Source organism: Megalobrama amblycephala, linkage group LG16 (assembly GCF_018812025.1).
Source record: "Megalobrama amblycephala isolate DHTTF-2021 linkage group LG16, ASM1881202v1, whole genome shotgun sequence".
NCBI classification, from domain to species: Eukaryota; Metazoa; Chordata; class Actinopteri; order Cypriniformes; family Xenocyprididae; genus Megalobrama; species Megalobrama amblycephala.
The window spans coordinates 24,590,716-24,614,291 of record NC_063059.1 but is presented as its reverse complement, the minus strand read 5'-3'; the positions used below and the strand labels follow the sequence as shown (position 1 = coordinate 24,614,291).

Here is a 23,576-nt window from a genome sequence, read left to right as displayed (position 1 = left end):
CTGTGAAGCTTTAAACTTCCTTTTAAAAGCACTTCAGTACACAGCATTCGTCTTCTAGGCTATTGATTTGAAACAATGGTTTTTGTGTGAATAGAATGTCTGTTTGAGGCTTCAGGTCTCTTGACACTGTTTGAGCTTGTGAATCCTGCTATTTGAAGTGTTTTATGTACGTTTTAAAGTGCCATGAGCATCACCAAATGGTATTGGTAAAATACAGGACAGGTTGTTTTCAAACAAGATTCTCTCCTCCTCTTCCATTTGTCAAATGATCAGATAGCCCCACCCTAAACTCATTCCATTGGCTGAACTAATGCCGCCATGTTGGACTGATCACAGTTTGAGGAAAAAAATTGTCACATTACACGTCTTTGGCAGTTTTAATCATTGGCCGATACATTTTGTTTGGCCGACAAATGTCGTAAGTGGGACTTTTTCTGATTGCAGATGCACAGGATCTGCTATTCTCCATCTTCATTAGTTTTAGTCTTTTTAACAGTCCTGTTTAATAAATTATTAGACTTAACTGCTAAATAAGGAACGTGAATGATGTATGAAGAAGTATTATAGGGTCACTCTGTGTCAATTCAACCAGAGGTTCCCAGCTCAAATTTTTGATTTTGTTAATATTTTAAAGGCCCTCGATGGTTCAATCCCAGAGATAAGGAGATCTTAATGCGGCTCCATGTTTAAATTGGTAAATTGTACATATTTCTAGTGGTCAAAAACCAAATGTGGGTCACTTTACATACAGCTGATCATTTTTTCTTTTAAAGAGGAATATGTGAAGAACAAATGATTTTAAAACTGATTTGATTTGACACAGAATGACCCTATAGTGTTTGCCTTTCTATTATTAGTAATACAAAGGCAAATGCTATGATGCTTTCTCATATACTGTCAACATTTAGCAAATACTTTAATTCCATGAATCTTGCAAACTTTGTCTAATCCAGTTGAATTGTGCATTTGCAGCCTGCCTAAAGTTTTATTTTTTTTTTCATATTGATTTCTAGTCCAATTATTTATTTCTAATTTAGTGAATATTATGTCATGTAAATATAAATTTCATTGCATTATGTGTTAATTACTATCTTTAAAATGAAATAGTGTGATCTCTAAGGTATCTGCGTTGGCCATGAAAAAAAATTCTCTGTCGGCTGACCAGTGATCTTCATATAATTGTTAAGTCTGTATGTTCCTAAAGTACAGTGTCTGATCTCTCCACAGATTTCCACAAGTCGGCTCCGTACGTCGTCACTGGGAGTGTAGATCAAACAGTTAAAGTTTGGGAGTGTCGCTGATCATAGCCGCAGGACCCTTCACAACACCTCCATGCTCCCCTCCACCCCCGGACCCATTCCACTTCCCCCTCAGCTTCCTCCTGCTCTTCTGGATGCACTCGAACACCACGGTTATCACCCACCAAACTCCGGTTCAATAGCGTGTCCTTTTATGTAAATTATTCTGGATGTAGATCGAGCTATTAAATGAGAAAAAAAAAAAAAAAAAGTATTCTTGCATGGTGAATCCAAAACTGTATACTGTAAATTTACATAATGTTGTCTAGAAGTACCATAGGTTTAACACAGGCTGATCTTTCACTCAGCCTGACCTACCGAAGGCAGAAGCTGACTGGGTTTAATGTAGGGCACTAAACTGATAATTTAATGACAGTGTCTGATTTATTTTTGTCTTTTTTTTTTTTTCTTTTTTTTTTAATTTAGTTTTGTTTTCGTCCACTGTCTTAGTCTGTTTGTGCCTAGCTTGGAGACCTTTCAAGGGGCAAAAGCTACAGAACGAATCTAAAATGCTGAGGAGGAGAGTTGATCTGATCGTCTATGGGGCTTGTTATCGGAGTTATTCTGTAGCTTTGTTGCATCACTTCTGGAGTGTACTTACCATTCTCTTCTTGTGGATTTAGATAACATTTAATGGTTGCATCTAAGAACGTTTCATGTGTTTTTGTCTGGAAACGTTTGGGAATAAATCTTTGTACACTTGTCATGACACGTCCTACTGAGAAGTACAATCCCAGAGACATGACTTTACACTGTAAGAGAGAATAGGAGTGAATTTGTACAAAACTCCTTTATCCAAAAAGCCATGCTGCATAGTGGGCAGCAAAAGTTTTTCTTTTTGCCCCAAATCAGAGATAGCTTTAGTAAAGATTTTGATTTTGACCTCTATGATTTGTCTGTCACTCAGGAGCACTTCAAACTTAAACGTTGCCTCTACGAAGCACTTGATTTGGCCCTCAACGTTTGTTACAACTGCATTCAGATGAAGACGTCCTGATTCTTCCTTTGTTGTTTAATGATCTCATTGCCCCCTATGGCAGTTGCGCTGAGACTTGAGAAATCATAATCCTCAGTTTGGACATAGGGTGCAAAGCATGACAAGAGCTCAAAGTTTCCTCTCATCAGGGGATGTGCAAAAATCTGTCTTAAAAGAATGGGTGCAAAGATTTCCATGGTGAAAATAAATGAATAAAACGAAACGATGGCTTACGATGAAATGTAAAAAAACAACAAAAAAAAACTACTCGATACTGTGGAAAGCTCAATCTTATAACAAGTTGTGGCGCTGCAAACTGATGATCTGCCTGTTCTCTCTGTGGAGAGTCCTGATGGTGACTCCTATTGTAAAGGGATCTTCATACTGTGGACCATAGCTGAATATCCCTAAAAATAACCACAGGTGCTCAAGCCATTACTTTAGTGCGACGAGTGGCACATTCTCTGCTTTATCTGTTAATAAATGTACAAATAAATACACAATGGGAAATGATTTGATAAAGTCCCAAACATGGAGATAAACCATTCCATATCTTTTAAGGAAAATATATGCCTTTTGACTTTGTGCGAAGACAAAAGATATTCAATTAACTTGCACATCCCTGCTATTGTCAAATTTTCGGTCCCATCGGATTGAAGGTTTACACAAGGCTTCAAAATGCATTTTAATTAGCCTTTTCATTCCAATGCAATTATATAATAAAGAATTCACTGCTTAACCATGCTATTATCAAGCGATTTCCTGTTGTGTGTGTGTGTACTGGATGTACCTGCTGCTGCTGCTGAAAATCTGATAGTGACTAGTCTGAGATCTGTACCTGTCCACGTAGCACTGCTGCATGTAACCGTACTGAGGATTGAGCTGTCTGGTGGGGAACCATTGGCCACGTTTGATGTCCGACCATCCTCAAATGGTCAAAGTGACGTCTAATATATTTATATTGTGCCATGATTGGTTCATGAAGCTAGACACCCTACCAGATAGGTCGGCTGGCGTGCTAACAGTGGGCCGCTCAGTATGTGGTTGTAGAGGCCGATCTGTGTGTGCTTGTATGAAGGAAGATGACGACTTGATTTCGCTATGGGATTGTGGCAGACTGAGCAACCCGAGGGAGAAGTGCCCATCGCAAGCAAACACCGATGATGCCTCCTGTAGTAATTTAGATGCTGGTGGAGACGATTGACATTGGTTCTTCAGTCACTTCACTGTGTTACGCAGCACAGAAAAGAGATTCATATGCAACGGGGCTGTAAACCCAAACCAAAAAAAGTGGATAATTTTGGACAAAAATATTGCTGAAACTAATCATTTGTAATTTAAACATGTATTAACATTGTCCAGAGTTTATCCCAAAGAGAAGTGCTACTCCCTTATGATTGGCTCTCCTTAAGACCTTAAGATTGGACATGTCTCTTTAAAAGGTCTTTCTGGGTTTGACAACGATGGTCCTGTTTGTATGTGTCCGGAGAGAAAGTTTGCCATTCGCAGGTCCCAAGCAATCCCACTGCTGCACATGCTGGATGGGTTCATGTACAGACAGACTCGTGAAGGTCCTGTCTGTAGGTCCATCCTCCAGCCACAGGTCTATCATCAGATATTACTTTGTGAATAGATTGGAGGCTTCAGACTTCACAGCTTAAATGGGACTCTTTGCTTTTTATGGTATCACTGTTCACACAGCCAATTGTTAACAATATATCTGGATGTTATTGTTTGCAACATAATTAAAGAAGAAAAATATGAATGTTGTGTCTGTTGGTAGTGATGCTGTATGAGGAGTCAAACAAGGATGTGACACTCAGTTTACAATGGTTACAGTTACAGTTCATTACATTTTCAGCATATTCAACTTCAACATTTGTTTTAGAAGTTACAGAACATATTCTAACATTTACATGGTTTAATTTTCCAAGAAAACAAAAAGATCAGAAAAAATAATTAAAACTTTGAGAATTAACAATATAAAATACAAATATAGTTATAAATATTAAAAATGATAAGCGAAATGTAAAGAAAAACAGAATAAAAATAAATTATCAATGTAATTTTAAAAAGTAGATTTTTAATTTTTTTTTTATTAATTGCAAATACTATACCCATTTGTGTAAACAACAGTGAACTTTAGGCTGACATTAGCAATTTTTGTATTAAGAATATAAAGGTTTATATACCTTACTATAGTACAATTAGTATTTTTGAGAATGTTGTTTATAAACGGTCCAGAACCGGCACAAAATAATAAAACAGCCAGGGAAAAAGAAGAAAATAATAACATTCATGATAACACATTATATATATATATATATATATATATATATATATATATATATACATAATATATACATATTTATATATATATATAAAGTTATAATAGTAAATGACCTGGCAAATATTACATTTTACATTATGAAAAATAAACTGATCCCATGACGCCGAATGTGTGCGCCGACGCAGATTTGTGACTGAAGCGGAACCCGGGAAGAAACACTTGAACGTTGGGACAACGTGATTTGCCAATGACAGCCGAGTGTGCTGAACACTGAGAAACTACTGAAGTTTTCCACTCATCGGTATTCATCCGATATATTTACACGGTAGAGTGTTTCCTGTGCTATTCGTTAGAGTTGCATGTTTGCAGTGTCTTGTCTGGTGAATCTATTAGCTGTTTGGCTATTCTCTTAGCATAAATCAAGAGAATTACCTCTGGGCACGTTTGTGATTTGTGATCATTTATTACATTGCACACTGACACCAGTAATATCATTCCTCTATAAATAGACACGGTCTGCAAGAACAGCACATATGTGTCGCACTTTAAATCATGCACATGAAAACAAGATTTAAAGCAATAGTTCACCCAAACTGTAATTTACTCACCCTCATGTTATTTAAAAAAATGTGTATGAAATGAATTTCTTGTGTTTAACAAGGAGGAGGTGACATCAGCCACCATTGACTTGCATCTTTTTTTCCCATACAATGAAAGTGAATCTCTGTGTGACTTATGACTCTGCCAAGACTAATGACTGTTTTTGATTGCTGTTTGTGTTGACACGCCATCTGTCTTTGCAGTGTTGCAGAAAAAAATGGCCCTGAATAAGTCTATGCATCCTCGAAACCGGTATAAGGATAAACCTCCAGACTTTGTCTATCTGGCCTCTAAATATCCTGAATTCCAGAAGCACGTGCAGACCACACTGACCGGCAGAGTGACGTAAGTAATGTTGTGTTTTTGTATTTTTAAAGTGTCTTGTGATTTGCTAGAGGAATTATGACGCAAGACATAAATGTGTTGTTCTGTTCTAGTATTGTGAGAGAATGATCCGTTTCAAATTACAAGCCGGTGGAGGATCATGAAATCTTGTTGAAAAAAAAAAAAAAAAACAAATATATATATATATATATATATAAATACATATATATATATATATATATATATATATATATATATATATATATTTGTTTTATTTTTTTTGGGTTGACTATCCGCTACAAATGATGGTAATTTAGTAATGTAAGTATTCGTGTCAGGACATTTCACAATTCATTTAGTTCATTCAAATAAAAATATTGTCATTTAGAGCATTTATTTGCAGAAAATGACAACTGGTGTAAATAACAAAAAGATGCCATGTTTTCAGACCCTGAATAATACAAATAGAACAAGTTTATATTCATTTTTAAACAACAAAATCCTGAGGTTTTAAAGGTGCTCTAAGTGATCCTGGGTCGAGTAACTTTTTGTTGATGTTCGAAGTGTTGTCAAACAAAACAGAGGCTAGCTAGACCCTCCCTCCTCCTCCTGCTCCCCCTCCCCTCCGTGCTTCCTGAAACAGTCATGAACGCGCATTTAAAATCATTCTTGTCGGTTATTGGCTGGAGCATGTTTATTATGTTTCGTGGTCCAGGCTGCACCAGTTTGTTTTTATAGCCGTTTTTTGAGCTTGTGGCGACTACAGAGACCGCGTTTTTTTACAGTGTGTTCAGGGGACAGGCAGCTAGCGGATAGCGAGGAGATGTTTGCTGTATGTGACAAAAATGTTTGGGCCTAAAAATGTGTGACATCGCTTAGAGCACCTTTAACTTAGTTCAGAAATAAATATTTGGTGGAATAACCCCAAATTCCAATCACAGCTTTCACGTGTCATGTGTTGGGTGACTTTATGCCACACTTGGACCAAAAATTCTAACACCGCGGCTTTGTTTGATGCTTGTGATCTTCCATCTTCCTTTTGATCACATTCCAGAGGTTTTCAGTGGGGTTCAGGTCTGGAGATTGGGCTGGACCTGACAGGGGGTTGATCTGGTGGTTCTCCATCATTGACTGGCCTGACTGTGTGGCATGGAGAATCGTCTTAAGGAAAAAAAACAATCCTACGAGTTGGAGAACATTGTCAGAGCAGAAGGAAGCCAGTTTTCTTCTAGGAAAACCTTACGTGGCTTGAGCCTTGTGTCCTTTACAAAGACGGATCTGCCAGATTCTGATCTTCTCTGATGAGTTCCTGTTGCCCAACACCTGTGAAATTAGGTGGAAAATGGGTGATGATCTGGTGGTTCTTCAGAGATGGCAGATCCATTTTTGTGAAGGACGTTTGACTCAAGCCACGTACAAGGTTAAAAATTGCTTCCTTCTGTTCTGACTTCCCAACTCGAAGGACTGGTTTTTCCAACAGGACAGTTCTCCATGCCACACAGCCAGGTCAATCAGTGAGTGGATGGAGGACCACCAGATCAAGACCGTGTCATGGCCAGCCCAATCTCCAGACCTAAACCCACTGAAAACCTCTGGAATGTATCAAGAGGAAGATGGAAGATCACAAGCATCGAACAAAGCTGCGCTGTTTGAATTTTTGCATCAGGAATGGCATAAAGTCAACCCAACACCAATGTGAAAACTGGTATGACACATGAAAGCTGTGATTGGAAATCAGGATTATTCCACCAAATATTAATTTCAGAACTCTTCTGAAGTTAAAACATTAGTAATGTGTTGTTTAAAAACTTGCATTATTTGAGGTCTGAAACATTGCATCTTTTTCTTTTTATATACACACCTGCTGTCATTTACTGCAAATAAATTATCTAAATTTGGAAGAAACGTAGTCAGTAATTTAAAGGTGCCATAGAATGCTTTTTCACAAGATGTAATGTAAGTCTAAGGTGTCCCCTGAATGTGTCTGTGAAGTTTCAGCTCAAAATACCCATAGATTTTTTTTATTCACTTTTTTAACTGCCTATTTTGGGGCATAATTAAAAATGCGGCAATTCAGTGCATGTCCCCTTTAAATGCTCGCGCTCGCGCTCCCCGCCCCAAGCTCGCGACTCTATAATACATCGCATAAACAAAGTTCACACAGCTAATATGACCCTCAAAACGGATCTTTACAAAGTGTTCGTCATGCAGCCTATCAGATCGTGTAAGTATAGTATTTATTTGGATGTTTACATTTGATTCTGAATGAGTTTGATGGTGCTCCATGCTAAAGCTGACATTACACACTGTTGGAGAGATTTATAAAGAATGAAGTTGTGTTTATGAATTATACAGACTGCAAGTGTTTAATAATGAAAATAACGACATGACTCTGATCTGCATGAATACATTAATAAACGATGGTAACTTTAGCCACATTTAACTAGGGCTGGGCAGTTTTTCCGTTTTTTTTTTTTTTTTCGATTCATTCAAATTTTTGTTCTGCCTCGAATGTATTATTTTTGGAATCGAGAAATCGCGATTTTGAATAAAAATGTTAGCAAGCGTTCAATTAGACATGTTGACAATACAGCAATGATAACCGTATTAGGAGAAGAAAATGATCCGACCTCAGGATGGCACCGGCGCTCTCATGTGACGCTCTGAACGTAGAAAACATCACTGTTCGTAAGCGGTTGTTCATTCAGAAATCCGTTATTGCGTTATAAAAATGAGACGCAGGCAGTGGAATGAGGGGAAAAAAAGGCAAAGTTATTAAACACAAGTTGAGCTTTTTTTTGTTTTTAACTTGACCGCCGTGTTTTTCCAATGCCGTTTCATGGGTGAGACGCTGCAAAAGATGCGAGACAAAAGTGCAACACCTAAACATGTCCGCCAAACATAAAGACAATAGGACAAATAGCGCAATGGTATGCAAAAACCTGTAAACCTGTTTGATATTTCGTGTTTGCATGATGATGACAGGTTGAAAGCTGCTGTTGTTTTCTGTTTTTACAAAGCATTTGCTGTTAATAATAGCCTATTACTGGTGTTATTTATTGCTATTTTTGGCTAAGAAATATTTACTAGCATTTTCTTATATTATTTCTGAGTAGGATGTGTTTAAGATAAGTTTGTACAACATTTATCTTCATATTTCAGGCATATTTCTGCAAAGATATTTAACAAATTGTTTTACATTTAGGCCTACACCATTTTAATCACTTCATGTCCCAGGTTAAAGAAAAGTACATTTCTATAATATAATTAAAGTGCTCTATTTTCGTGCACTAATTTTGTATTTAATATACTAAAAATTCATCTTTAGTACTTCTTAAGAACATCTAAGTGTACTCAACTGTGCTATTTTGAGACACCATGAAATATGAACTAAAATATACTAATAATGTACTATCTCTGTATTTAAAAAATGTATTTAGATAGCACTTATAGTACATTTGAACTCATAGTGTACTACAAGTGGTATCTAAATATATTTTTTAAATACAGAGATAGTATATTATTAGTATATTTTAGTTCATATTTCATGGTGTCTCAAAATAGCACAGTTGAGTACACTTAGAAGTTCTTAAAAAGTACTAAAGATGAATTTTTAGTATATTAAATACAAAATTAGTGCACGAAAATAGGAGCAATTTAAGTATATTATAGAAATGTACTTGGCACATGGAACTGAACTTTTTTTAACCAGATTGTTAATAAAGAGAATGTTACTTAAATCATATTGTAGTTAAGGTGTTTTTAAATCTAGTTTTTAATGTGACTAGTTAAACCGAAAAAAAAAAAAATCGAAATCGTGAATCGGTCAGTCGTTCTGAAAAATCGAGATTTAATTTTTTTGCCATATCGCCCAGCCCTACATTTAACAGTACATTAGCAACATGCTAACGAAACATTTAGAAAGACAATTTACAAATATCATGATATCATGGATCATGTCAGTTATTATCGCTCCATCTGCCATTTTTCGCTTTTGTTATTGCTTGCTTACCTAGTCTGATGATTCAGCTGTGCACATCCAGACGTTAATACTGGCTGCCCTTGTGTAATGCCTTGAACATGGGCTGGCATATGCAAATATTGGGGACGTACATATTAATGATCCTGACTGTTACGTAACAGTCGGTGTTATGTTGAGATTCGCCTGTTCTTCGAAGGTCTTTTCAACAAATGAGATTTATATAAGGAGGAGGAAACAATGGAGTTTGAGACTCACTGTATGTCATTTTCATGTACTGAACTCTTGTTATTTAACTATGCCAAGGTAAATTCAAATTTCAATTCTATGGCACCTTTAAAGAATAAAACAAAAACATTTATTTTACTCAAACACATGCATATAAATAGTAAATCCAGGGAAACTGCTAATTTGCAGTGGTCTCTTAATTTTATGTATTAAGAGACTATATAATACAAACACTACTATACACTATCATTCAAAAATTTGGGGTCAGTCGGATTTTAATCTTTTTGAAATATTACAATTTAAAATATCTAATATATATATCTTAAAATGTAATTTATTCCTGTGATGTAAAGCTGAATTTTCAGCATCATTACTCCAGTCTTCAGTGTCACATGATCCTTCAGAAATCATTCTCATATGCTGATTTGCTGCTCAAGAAACATTTCTTATTGTTATCAATTTTGAAAACAGTTGCTTAATATTTTTGTGGAAACTGTGATACATTTTTTCAGAAATTTTAAAAATAGTATTTTTTAGAACATTATAAATGTCTCTACTGTCACTTTTGTTCAATTTAATGCATCCTTTATAAATAAAAGTAAAAAAAATTTTTTTTACTGACTCCAAACGTTTGAACAGCAATACATTTGTGGGTGTCTACAGTATATAATTATACAAAATTTTTGCGATGACTTTAAACCTGCATAGCAGAATTCACTTTATTTCAAGACAACAGGCACTCTATTCCTAGTAAATTCATTAAAATAAATTAGAGATCACATTTAATACCCACAAACTGGTATGTTGATGTCCGCTAGGATGCATGTAGTCTCAGAGGAGTCAGTCAGCAGACTTCTGGTTTGGCTCTGTAAAAGGAGATGAGTTATTTGTGAATCAATAATCACATTGGCGCAGTACTTTAGGCCTGTCCCATTGAAGCGGCTGCTATGATTGGATGAGCTTCCTGCTGTGACTGTCGATACACAGCATCTCATCCAGGGCTCCAGGGGAGGGGTGGAGCTCGTGCTGTTGTCAGAAAATGAACTTGACAAGCAGCACTCTTCTCTGGGAAAATTGCCTGAGTTTTTTTCCCCCTCTCCATCTTCTTTTATTTTTTTAGCCTCACTTGCAAGATTAGTTTTTGGTCTAATGGGAATCATCTTGAGCAAACGCCCTAAAGTCATGTCTGAGGCTGAACATCTTGCATTTTTTGCCAAGTCTCCATATTTCCAGTCATTCCCACTTGGTTGTGCACCGTTACTGTTGACCTTGCCAAGAGGTGTGTGCTTCTCTCTCTACTGAGCGAAACGTCCCAAAGGCTTTAGAGGTAGTGCATGCAAATCGGCCGCTGTGCCTACAGGGTTTCAGCCTTAAAGAAACAAGCGATGTTTGGTTCAGTGAAGTCTTGATTGGAGTGAAGATCTCAGCCTCTGGGAGTTTAGCGCTTGAGGTGCCAGAAGGCAGTATCTTAAATCCCTTGGGTGTTCTTCCTTTCTGCCCCGGCCCAGGTCTCTGGAACGTCTCCATAGTCTTAGCCAAGCTTGAGGATTTTTATCACACACACTAAAGTTTTTACTGGCTTAGCCTCCATCGTTATTTTAGCTATTGTTTTGGACCCATTTTGGCAGCTGAAAGAAAGACCGCCTTGATTATGCATGTATGAGAGGAAGCAGGAATCTTGGATGCTGCCTTTCGACACTGGGCTGTTTCCTGTCCGTATCTGTGGGAAAGCACTGCAGATGTGCACTACAGAGCTGTAGAGTGGCAGGTGGAAATGGGTACAAAAGCATCGTGGTGCGGAAGAACGCCTCAAGTGTTTGAGATTTGGAGGGTATGGAGCTTGTAATTGGGTCACAGAGATGTGAAAATGTCTTTATGTCTTTGATCATTGACTTTTGAGCATCATCGATCTGAGAAAGAACATTGAAATTTGAATAGTGGTTGACCAGTAGGGGTTTTAATGACCAGTGTTGGTATCTAGAGATCAAGGTAGCTTATATTAAACTGATATATATATTAATGTCATCAAATGACACACACAAAAAAAGATTTTTATTTTAATATTTTCTACTAATGGGTAACAATGATTGGCTAGTTGTCCAAGAATGCTAACAGTGTGCTTTGAATTAGGTTTTTGACCATTTGCATGGTAAAAACCCTCTCTTTAAAGGGTTAGTTCACCCAAAAATGAAAATTCTGTCATTTATTACTTACCCTCATGCCGTTCTACACCCATAAAACCTTCGCTAATCTTCGGAACACAAATTAAGATATTTTAGTTGAAATCCGGTGGCTCCGTAAGGCCTCCATAAGGAGCAATGACATTTCCTCTTTCAAGATCCATAAAGGTGCTAAAAACATATTTAATTCGGTTCATGTGAGTACAGTGGTTCAATATTAATATTATAAAGTGACGAGAATATTTTTGGTGCGCCAAAAAAAACTAAATAACGACTTATTTAGTGATGGCTGATTTCAAAACACTGCTTCACTACAAGTCGTTATTTTGTTGTTTTTTTTGGTGCTCCAAAAATATTCTCGTCGCTTTATAATATTAATATTGAACCACTGTACTCACATGAACGGATTTAAATATGTTTTTAGTACCTTTATGGATCTTGAGAGAGGAAGTGTCATTGCTGGCTATGAAGGCCTCACGGAGCCATCAGATTTCAACAAAAATATCTTAATTTGTGTTCCGAAGATTAACGAAGGTCTTACGGTGTGGAACGGCATGAGGGTGAGTAATAAATGACAGAATTTTCATTTTTGGGTGAACTAACCCTTTAAGTACTCACCCTCATGTCATTCCAAACCCACGAGACCTTTGTTCATCTTCGGAACGCAAATTAATATATTTTTGATGACATCCAAGTAGGGCTGGGCGATATATCGCATGCAATTGTCACGCGCATTTCGTCAGTAAAGCCGGTTCCCTGATTACCGCTAAATCGCCATCACCTGCTTTTAAATGGAGCGGCATTTAATAGACAGAGCCGTAGATCACTGATAAGCTACGCAATATTGCGTTCTTTATCGCAGATGAATCGCCTTCGATAATGAACGCGATATTGCGTAGCTTGTCAGTGATCTACGGCTCTGTCTATTAAATGCCGCTCCATTTGAAAACAGATGATGGCGATTTAGCGGCAATCAGGGAACCGGCTTTACTGACGAAATGCGCGTGACAATCGCATGCGATATATCGCCCAGCCCTACATCCAAGAGGTTTTTTTTTATCTCCCATAGAAAGAAACCAAATTACCAAGGTCCAGAGAAGTAGTAAAGACATCTCGTTAAAATGGTCAATGTGACTATGTGACAACATGTCAGGGAGTCGCTTTCAAAATGCAGAGTATTGAAAGTTTGAATGCACGCTCGCGTCTTACTTTCGCTTTCGATTTTGTGATCGCACATACTCTGAATAGGGAGGCCGTGCTGAGCACGCATTCTAAAAGATAAGACATTTGTCAGACGCTTAGGCTCTGTTCTGTGCAACGAATCCTCCGCCACGGTCTTGTCAGTCATCTCGTCACTTACTCTCGACACGTGATCAGTGAACTCTGATTTTTGCTGCACTACCTACGACTCTGCATCTCATGTTGGATGAGCTGGATGGAATTGAAGCGACCATTATCCAACTGAATAAATGGGTTTTATTTCTCTAAAAAGCAAAACAACAGTGTAGGCATAATGTAAAATAGTGGTGGCATATTCTATCCTAATTTCACCCTCACACTCTGTCTTGGCAATATCACGAGACAGCTTTTCACAGCATTTTAATCTCACACCCCTATTATTAATGTTGAAAACAGTTGTGCTGATTAATTATTTTTCTGGAAACTGTTATAATTTTTTCCAGGATTCTTTGAATAGCAAGCAAACATTTTGTGACATTACAAATGTCTTTACTGTCATTTTGGATCAATTTAATGCATCCTTGGTAAAACTTGCTATATCTTACTCACCACCCAAACATTTAAATGGCGGTGTATGATATCACACAATTTAATTAAAAAACATATTTAATGTTTAAATGAACATATTTCTTTTAAAATATGTAACATGCACAGCAATGCTGCAATAAACTAAAATATAATTTATATTAAGAAATTTGAAACGATTATAAATCAGTCATATATATGTCAGTCAGGATTTATGGGTTTAAATGAGGTATGTGACTCTCCTATGATATTTTACTTGTGTATTGTGTATTGTTGACTATAATAATATCATAAAGAGAGCCGGCCTGTCTTTCCTCACCCACAGCGCTGATCCTGTCTAGTCACGTCACATTTCCTCAGCAGGAGAAGTCATTATAGTGTGACACAGAGAGGGCGAGAGAGATCTGTGCTTCAGAGAAAGCAGAGGAACAAAAGAAAGCCAGTCTGTAAAGACCTGTGCTCACAGCCCCAGACTGTATTGACGTCTGTGCACCTGGAGAGGCTCAGCTGATAGCATTAGTGTGTCCATCTTTCTTCTGTCTTTTCTCTCAGGTGCTCTGTCAGGTCTGGCCGTAGAGGCTGTTTTTGAAGATGTGGCTTGAAAAGAGCCCCGTGTTTCTTCACCCTTTGATTCCTAATGATGGTTTTGAAAATTCTAACAATGCCCCTGGAGCTATTCGCCTCTGTGGTCTAATTAGCAGGGTTGTCCAGCCTGTCCACCACAAACTCCCTCCTCTGTTACCTTTTCTTCTTCTTCTAGTCTTTTGTCCTTTTGCTAGTGCACATATAGAGCAGACAAATACCTCTTTATTTTTTCAAATATATGTTGTGAAATTAATTATTTTGATTAGGGATGCACAATGTACCATTACCATTATGAGATCTTTTTTATTGTTTTTTTTTACTAATTATTTATTTTATATATAGGTCAATTACATGACAGGTCTTTTTTTTTTTTGGCCAAAGGCCTTAATAATAACTCAAAAAACAAAGGTAGTACAACTACATCTCTTTTATTGAATGCAAAAGGTTTTAATTATATTTTGCTACATATAACAGTATTTTAAAGATTTTGAAGTTTCAAAAGGTCATTCGGTTTAACCGTCCAAAGGCCAATACAGCCATTTCATTTGTGATTAAATTATCTTGTAATATGTAATATAATATTATTCTGGCATGATTTTATAACATCATATATCAACATATTGCAAACTGGTATTGAAATTATATGTAGAAGTCATATAATGACTTTGTTAAGAGAAAAAATGTCCAGAAAAATGAATTTCATTGATGTCATTCGGAGTAACCAATATAAAGGGACCATTTTGGATCAAGTCATGAGGTCAGTATGATGTGACATCATTCAGACACCTGCAAAGGACCACATGGTCATGAAGCAAAGTAACTAACTCTCTCTTAACTATTTGAAAAATTAATGTTTTCACTTGCTCATACGCATGTCCCGAAACATCAGATCATTCGGTACAACCGCTATAAAACCTGGAAAATGTTGTAATATTTTAAAAACTTGTACTAAATATAAAATGTTTGATTGTCCTTTTGTTAGGTAGCTAGATATCAGCCTGTTAGCATTGTTTAACAAATATTGTCATTCGGTAAAACCAAAATTTTGGTTAAACCGAATGACTTTTTTCGTGACACATTTTGTCCATCTTGTAAAAAAATGACAAAAGCAGTGTTAATTGATTATAAAAACCACATAATCTCATTGTTAACACTTAGTAAAACTTCAAAATTAATTATATCTCCATTATGTTTTTTTACACTTTTAAAAACCTTATTCGTCAATGACCCATATATGCATTTCTAATATTGATGTTTTATGGACCTTAAGTGCACGAAATACTTCATTTTGAGTTACTAAAAGTAAATACTTGAGTGAGATGTGAATTAAGTTCTGATTGATTTTAGTGAGTTCAATTAGTGATGGATTCTTTAGAGTAATTCAAACTGAGTTTGTGGGTTTTTCTGAATGATCCATATGGATAACCGGTTCATAAGAATCATCTTTATGTGAATAGGCCTTGATTTTGTGCTGTGTGTTTATGTGTGCAGCTTGCGCTATAGAAAGACGTGTCGTGTTGTCTTTGCATTGTTTTGCAATGCATGTTTTTTTTTTATTTAACAAATTCAATTCTGAAGCTCACAACTCCAATTAAATATTGTTTTCGCAGTGCCGCTGTAGATTCAGCTAATTAGTGGTGTTTTCTGGACCGATGGTGTCTGTTCATGTAAAGTGATGCATAAACACCTGATCAGCTCAAAGTCCTCATTTGTTCCTCATGACTTATGCATGATTGATCGCTTTGATCAAGCCAACATTGGCCACATTTATCCAGGTGGATTAGTTAACACAGATCTGGGTCAGTTATAACTATAATAAGGACATTTGAAATGACCACACTGGTCTCAACCGAGAAAGGGGCTTTGTTCAGTTACATAAAAGAATAGTAATTAAGTAATAATATATAAATATATATATAAATAAGAAATGTACTGTTTTACATCCACATTTTTATATGTCTCTTGGCATTGATTGCTAAAGAATTGTTACATTCAGGAATTCTGGAATTCTGTCTTTTAGGAAGCATTTGGAGTGTTTCATCTACACTGTACTTTGGTCAGATGTCTGGAGTTGTTTACAGCTCATGTGTTATGCATGTGTGGTCTGACAGTCTCAGTATCAACAGGAGGAAACAACATTGTTTAAATGTAAATGAATTCTGCAGCAGGTGTTAGTTTGACACACATTTGCATGTTTTTTTTTTATATAAAACTGTAAATCCTCCTGCCATCTGCAGCAGGTGTACGTTACAGCACAGTTACCATCAACCACTGTCCTGGACCACATGCTCCTCATCTCTCTTACACACACACATATCACCCTCTTTTTCTCTTTCACTATTTCTCTCTGATTATGCTCTGAAAGCTCACTAGCTTAATGAACACTACAGTAGACATTGTATATTGCGAACTAATTTGAAAAATGGTACAGTTAATTTTTTTTTTAGCATGGCCTGTTTAATTGCATCACTTTGCATCTTTAATTCAGTCAGTGTCGTCAGATATATTTAAAAAAAAAAAAGGATATTTAAATGTGCATGCTTATTTCCCTAATTTTTACATTTAGATTACCTTTGCCAACATTTAGACTGATAATGAAAAAAAAAACACTGTTACTGTAAATGTAATCTTTATCAGACCACAAAATTATTATCCATTTTACTGTACATACTAATGTTAACTTTTAGCATTTAAAGGTGCTAAAGAGGATCTTTTCGTCGACTGAGAAACCAAAGACTGTTAGTGAGTTTTTGAAATGAGCGCATGCGTAAGAACAACCCCCCTCCTTCACAGCTCATTTCGAGGGAACGCCTCCCAAAACTCATGCACGAGTATTGGAACACGAGTGTTTACCACCGGCATTCGCTGTGTCGTGTTAGTGGATTCATTATGTCGGACTCACCGCAGGTAACTCATAATCTGCAGTTGTTACTCCTGTCTTCTGACAAAAACATTGCATGCAGCGCCTGTAGAGTGTGGAAAGTTACTGGAGCGCGCAGCCATGCATGTCTCGCACAAGGAACGTCACGGCAGTGATTGACAATCCAGAGGGCCAATAGTTTAAGCGATGATCGCGTAAACGATTGGCTGATGTTTTTAAGGCCCTACCTCGTGCACAGATGATATATATTTATATTATTCCTTTCAGTGCACCTAATAAATAGTCTTTTATCAGTTAGTAAAGACAGTTTCAAATAATATTGCAAAAATGTATAAAACAAAACATCCTCTTTAGCACCTTTAAGCATTTAAAGGGCAAGATTTACTAAACGGGGCGAATTAGCATGAGAGCGCAATTCCACAAATGTGTTGATGGGAGTGGCGAGTTTTACAGTCGCAGTCAAATCATTTACATAATGACCAACACAATCTACCAAGAGCAGTGCAAATTAGCGTTGGGTCGCAAATAAGCAGAGCTGATGCCCATCAGGTGCAGGTCAACACAGGCGCAACTTGTTACATGAAATATACAGATAACGTCTCCTCCTAGCAGCAACAGCTGCAGCCATGTCACAAAATGGGTTAAGACATGGGGTTTTTTTGGGCGTTAAATAATGGCGCAAATACCAGTAAATTGACTTGCACAAACATTAGTAAATCGCGTTGCTTGATTCATTTAAAGGTGCTAAAGAGGATGTTTTGTTTTATACATTTTTGCAATATTACTTGAAACTGTCTTTACTAACTGATAAAAGACTATTTATTAGGCGCACTGAAAGGAAAAATATTAATATACATCATCTGTGCACGATGTAGGGCCTTAAAAACATCAGCCAATCTTTTACGCGATCATCGCGTAAACGATTGGCCCTCTGGCTTGTCAATCACTGCCATGACGTTCCTTGTGAGAGACGAGCGTGGCTGCGCGATCCAGTAACTTTCCACACTCTACAGGCGCCGCATGCAATGTTTTTGTCAGGAGACAGGAGTAACAACTGCAGATTATGAGTTACCTGCGGTGAGTCCGACATAATGAATCCACTAACACGACACAGCGAATGCCGGTGGTAAACACTCGTGTTCCAATACTCGTGCACGAGTTTTGGGAGGCATTCCCTCGAAAGGAGGGGGGGTTGTTCGCATGCGCTCATTTCAAAAACTCAGTAACAGTCTTTGGTTTCTCAGTCAACGAAAAGATCCTCTTTATCACCTTTAAATACTCTCCTCCCATAAATTTTGCGTCTGAAAGGGAAACTCCTACAAATGCATATGCAATAAAGTCGATCTCAAAAACAAATTAGTACACACCTTTTCAGCGCTAATTTTGCACTGCGTGTCTTTAGTAAATCCCAATGGTAGTAGTTTTATCACCAAAAGAGGGTTTGCGCTGGCGCAAGCTGTTAGTAAATCTGGCCCAAACAACTAAAGGTGTATATAATTTTAATATCAGCTATTTATCAGTTATCAGTCATTATAGTAACACATTATCAACAATCTGTCTAATTTTAATTTAATTTTAATAAAAATTAGTCATAGTTATTTAATTGCATAATAGTGCATCTTTAATTCAGTATGTGGCATCCAGATATTGTTATTTTATTTTATTTTTTTTTGGAAGAAATTTTGTGTACAAATATAATGTTTGGCAGTCTGATTAAATAATGAGGCATGAGTTATTATCTCTGGCTGATTCAACACATTGGAGGTAGAAGGTCAAGTCAAACGCATTTCATTTTGTGATACAGTATTTTATGCAGCCTGGGGTTTTTTTTCTCTGCACTTTTTGGCTGAATTCAATGAAAGTCATAAAAAAAATTTGCATAATGTGCACAGTATTTCAGGAATAGTCATAGTAGTGTATTAGCATCATAGTGTGTTCATAGCCCGTCTCTCTCTTTTTTTCCTGTGGTATCCTTAGAGATTTGCTTAAAATCCAACTGATCTGGTATTTAACCGAACCTTCACAAGTTAGCCCTGCAACTTAGTCTTAAGACGTGGTTTTTGCCGAAATATTTAAGTCTTTTATATATACGAGTTATCATTAGCTTCTCCTTTTCGTCGTTTCAGACTCCAGACATTGCCACGTTGGTTAGATAAGCTTCCTTCCATTTCTTTCCTAAGTCTCTTATGCCACAGTTTGGAGGATAGGGTTAATCTGGAAAGAGACACTCACTGAGAGGGATATGGGTACGACAAGGAATCCTCTCCCCATCATTTTTCTTCTGCTGCAGCCTGCCACTGGAGGAGAAAGATATGAAAGGAGAGGAAAGATTTGGGGCGCAGATGTCATCCAGAGAGAGATTGGATTAGAAGGCATGAACCAGAGAGGCGACGTCCTTCAGTGGCTCGTGGACAACCTGGAAGGAACTAGGGAGCATTAATAATTAAGACTACAGTGTGATATTGAAAGAGAATATGTAACCCAAAAATGTATGTTCTTTACTAACTCTCATGCTGTTCCAAACCTGTACTGTTCAAACGTTTAGGGTTGGTAAGATGTTTTTGGAAGAAGTTTGCTCACCAAGGCTGCATTTATTTGATCAAAAATACAGTTTAACAATACAATTATTTTTCGGTATTGAAAAATTTTCTATTTTAATATATTATAAAGTGAGTGAATAGACCAAATTCACTGGTAATCCTCACCTCCAGTACTGATCTTCAAAACGTCATTTGACGTTTGCTGTTATTGATGTTCTTCCTGTCTGATATTTGGTTTGGTACCTGCAGCAGAGATTAAGTAATTGATTAATAGCAAAATAGTGCACATATTGTATGGACCACTATGCATTCATGGTATTTTATGTGGGGATTCTAAGAAAAATTGTTTTGTGTGTGTTCAACAAAAAAAGAAAAGAGTTTTAAAACTGCACAAGGGTACGTAAAACATTTTAGTGTTGGGGCAAACTATCTCTTTAATTTAACTCTGCAGTGAAAAGAAGACTGTACATAATCTTTTTTATGATCATTTCTAGCTGCAGTAAAGGTAGCATTAATCTCTGCAGCCTGGCAGACAGTGAGTTGCATTATTGATGCAGCGGAGGGCTGTTCTTGGTGAGGGCCCTCTGCTGAAATGTTGGGCGTAATTGCGGGGTTCAGCCTCAGCTCGCTTACAAATGAGATGCGGGGACGTGGAGGGGGGCGTCTCGCATCACTCATCCTTTCTGCTGCCTGCTACAGGGCTAATCCTAAATTTAAACTCACACTCCCCTTGTTGGGGTGTCAGTTTCTGACACTTGACAGCATTAGCCATCAGCTTGTTTTAGGAATAGAGCAGCCAAAATGTTTTATTCTGTCATCATTTACTCACTCTCACTGTTACAAACCAGTATATCCTTCTTCTGTGGAACGCAAAAGGAGAAATTTAGCAGAATGTCCAAACTGCTCTTTTCTATACAGTGAAAGTTAATGGTGACCATGATTGTTAATTAAAGGTGCCCTAGAATTAAAAATTGAATTTCAAGAGTTCAGTACATGGAAATGACATACAGTGAGTCTCAAACACCATTGTTTCCTCCTTCTTATATAAATCTCATTTGTTTAAAAGACCTCCAGAAAACGGGCAAATCTCAACATAACACCGACTGTTACGTAACAGTTGGGCTCATTAATATGTATGACCCCAATATTTGCATATGCCAGCCCATGTTCAAGCATTAGACAAGGGCAGCCAGTATTAACATCTGGATGTGCACAGCTGAATCATCAGACTGGGTAAGCAAGCAAGGACAACAGCGAAAAATGGCAGATGGAGCAATAATAACTGACATGATCCATGATATCATGATATTTTTAGTGATGTTTGTAAACTGTCTTTCTAAATGTTTCGTTAGCATGTTGCTAATGTACTGTTAAATGTGGTTAAAATTACCATCGTTTCTTACTGTATTCACGGAGACAAGACTGTCGTTATTTTCATTTTTTAAACACTTGCAGTCTGTATAATTCATAAACACAACTTCATTCTTTATAAATCTCTCCAACAGTGTGTAATGTTAGCTATAGCCACGGGGCACTATCAAACTCATTCAGAATCGAATGTAAACATCCAAATAAATACCATACTTACGCGATTAGACATGTTGCATGACGAACACTTTGTAAAGATCCATTTTGAGGGTTATATTAGCTGTGTGAACTTTGTTTATGCTGTTTAAGGCAAGCACGAGCTCCATGGGCGGGGAGCGTGAGCATTTAAAGGGGCCGCAGTCTAAATCGGCTCATAGTTAATGATGCCCCAAAATAGGCAGTTAAAAAATTAATTTAAAAAAATCTATGGGGTATTTTGAGCTGAAACTTCACAGACACATTCAGGGGACACCTTAGACTTACATTACATCTTTTAAAAAGATGTTCTACGGCACCTTTTAAGATTTTAAGTGAATAATGACTTATTTCATTCTGTTCATTGCACAGAACTATCGTATGGCTTCAGAACATTTTGAATACAATTCATAAGTTGCATGGACCACTTTTATGATGCTCTTATGGACTTTTATGCCCTTTTTGGAGTTTGACTGCCCCTGGCCACCATTCACTTTAATTTGTAAGAAAAAGAGCAGCTTGGACATTCTTCAAATGATCTTTTATTTTCCACAGAAGAAAGAGAGTCATAGAGGTTTGGATCGACATGAGGGTATGAGTAAATAATGGATAATAAAGAATTTATTTTAAATGATTTTACTGCAGTTCGCCTTTAGTTTCTACTTTCAGAATTTCAGAAACCATACTCTTGTAATCTCAAATCTCAGAGGTGAACGTCCCAAGGATATTCTCCATGCTTGTGTTTACTGCAGTGTTAAGTTAAAGTGAGATCCTGGTCGACTGGAGATTTGACATGCTGACAAAACCAAAGAAAACCTGACAGTTGGTGGAACGTCAATCCTCATAAGACCACTCGGCTCTCCATTATCTTATTAAAACAGCACTGCTATATTCTTTGTTCCTACAGAATGCAACAAAAAGCTGTGGAGTGTGTTCAGCATCCATGTTTTGTTTGCTAATGGTCGGGTTTGGAAGCATTTGAGTTTGGGGGATTGAACCTTGGCTAAACAGAGCTGTAGAGGTGACCTTGTGATGCTGATGATGGTGCTGATTGGTAGACCCATGCTGTGCTGTTGGGTTAGTATGATTGGTTAGAACAGTGGTTTTGCTTCAGGACTCATTTGCACATCAAATAGCAACCCAACATAGTAGTAAAATGTTTGTACCTCTTCTGATATGAGCGTGACTGCGATATTTGCTGTTTTTTTATGATATTCAGAGACATCTCTTTTTGAATTTACCTGCTAAATCATATTGCAGCTTGCAGTATGTTTTTCATCGTTTATTCCAGTCCGTGTCCTTGAGTCAGAGGGTTTCAGTTTCTGAGTTTCTTATCCTGTAGTCGATCTGCCCATATACACACCCAACCCACGTCAGTATCATTGTCCACTCACACACTAACACACATCCACAGCGCTCGTGCTCTACTAACACACACTCCTCTGCGGGGCGGGTGAGCCTCTCACATGCGCTATAGCGGTTACTGTGGAGACGGCTGGGCTGCGGCACTTGGTGTTCATCCTGTGAGCTGAGCGATTCACATGGAGGCTAAAAATAGAGGGCAGGTTAACGGCTCTCGCTGCCTCATCCTCTGCACACTGATTATGACCTGACGGATGCAAGGTCAGCCACAGTTACACCGGATCGTTTACACACTCTGTGAGGACCAGATGAGCTGCAGGGTCTCCATTATGTCATATTTGGCACCCTTTGTAAAGTCCACACCTGATTCTTTACAGAGTTTTCATTTTATTTACTGTCGACATTTGTGCTTCATGAAGGCTTTATTATTGTAGACAATCCTGTTAAGTGGTAACCATGGAAACCTTCTACGACATCCATATTCATATTTAATTCCCAAGGTCACATTTTCAAGATTAATAGGCTGCATTGAAAAACCGGATTAATTAGGGCTAATGTGTTAATAAATTATAAAGATAGAAGTGTATTGGATTTTTCACATGACATATGTTTCCTCTCTTGTGCTGTGCTCTCAGTTGTGTTGGACTAAATGATTTCAGCACAATGTTTGCAATGTTAAAGGCTGTGGTCCACTGATGTTCTTTGATGGCTGATGCCGACATCCAAAGAAGTATATGGCGAAGTTTATGACCAGTACTGATAAAGCCAATATGTACAGTGGACCACAAAGTCTAGTCAAAGACCACTACTTAAAATGCTTCTGTTTTATTTCCATTTATTATCTTTGTTTTAATTTACTTGATTACATTTTTTTATTTATTATAGTATCTATTAACCAAAGATTCCTGAAAAAAACGTTTTGCAAAAAATATTAAGCAGCACAACTGTTTTCAACTGATAATAATAAGAAATGTTTCTTAAGCACCAATTCAGCATATTAGAATGA

At 37.2% G+C, this 23,576-nt stretch overlaps 2 protein-coding genes across 4 annotated transcripts in view; both read left to right on the top strand.

Moving 5' to 3' along the window:
* Positions 1 to 4,039, top strand: part of pafah1b1a (platelet-activating factor acetylhydrolase 1b, regulatory subunit 1a) — a 36,629-nt gene extending 32,590 nt beyond the window's left edge. For both annotated transcript variants that reach the window (XM_048160487.1, XM_048160488.1), the window contains exon 11: positions 1,228 to 4,039. In XM_048160487.1, coding sequence (XP_048016444.1) covers positions 1,228 to 1,301 — 74 coding nt within the window. In that variant the 3' untranslated portion in view covers positions 1,302 to 4,039. The remainder of the gene's footprint in view (positions 1 to 1,227) is intronic.
* A 685-nt stretch (positions 4,040 to 4,724) lies between these two features.
* The window catches only part of mettl16 (methyltransferase 16, N6-methyladenosin), a 48,973-nt gene continuing 30,121 nt past the window's right edge, over positions 4,725 to 23,576 (top strand). The window contains exons 1-2 of one of the 2 annotated variants that reach the window (XM_048160859.1): positions 4,725 to 4,865; positions 5,368 to 5,509. In XM_048160859.1, coding sequence (XP_048016816.1) covers positions 5,382 to 5,509 — 128 coding nt within the window. In that variant the 5' untranslated portion in view covers positions 4,725 to 4,865; positions 5,368 to 5,381. Of the gene's footprint in view, positions 4,890 to 5,367; positions 5,510 to 23,576 lie in introns of both variants that reach the window. The other variant, XM_048160858.1, reaches the window with a different exon arrangement.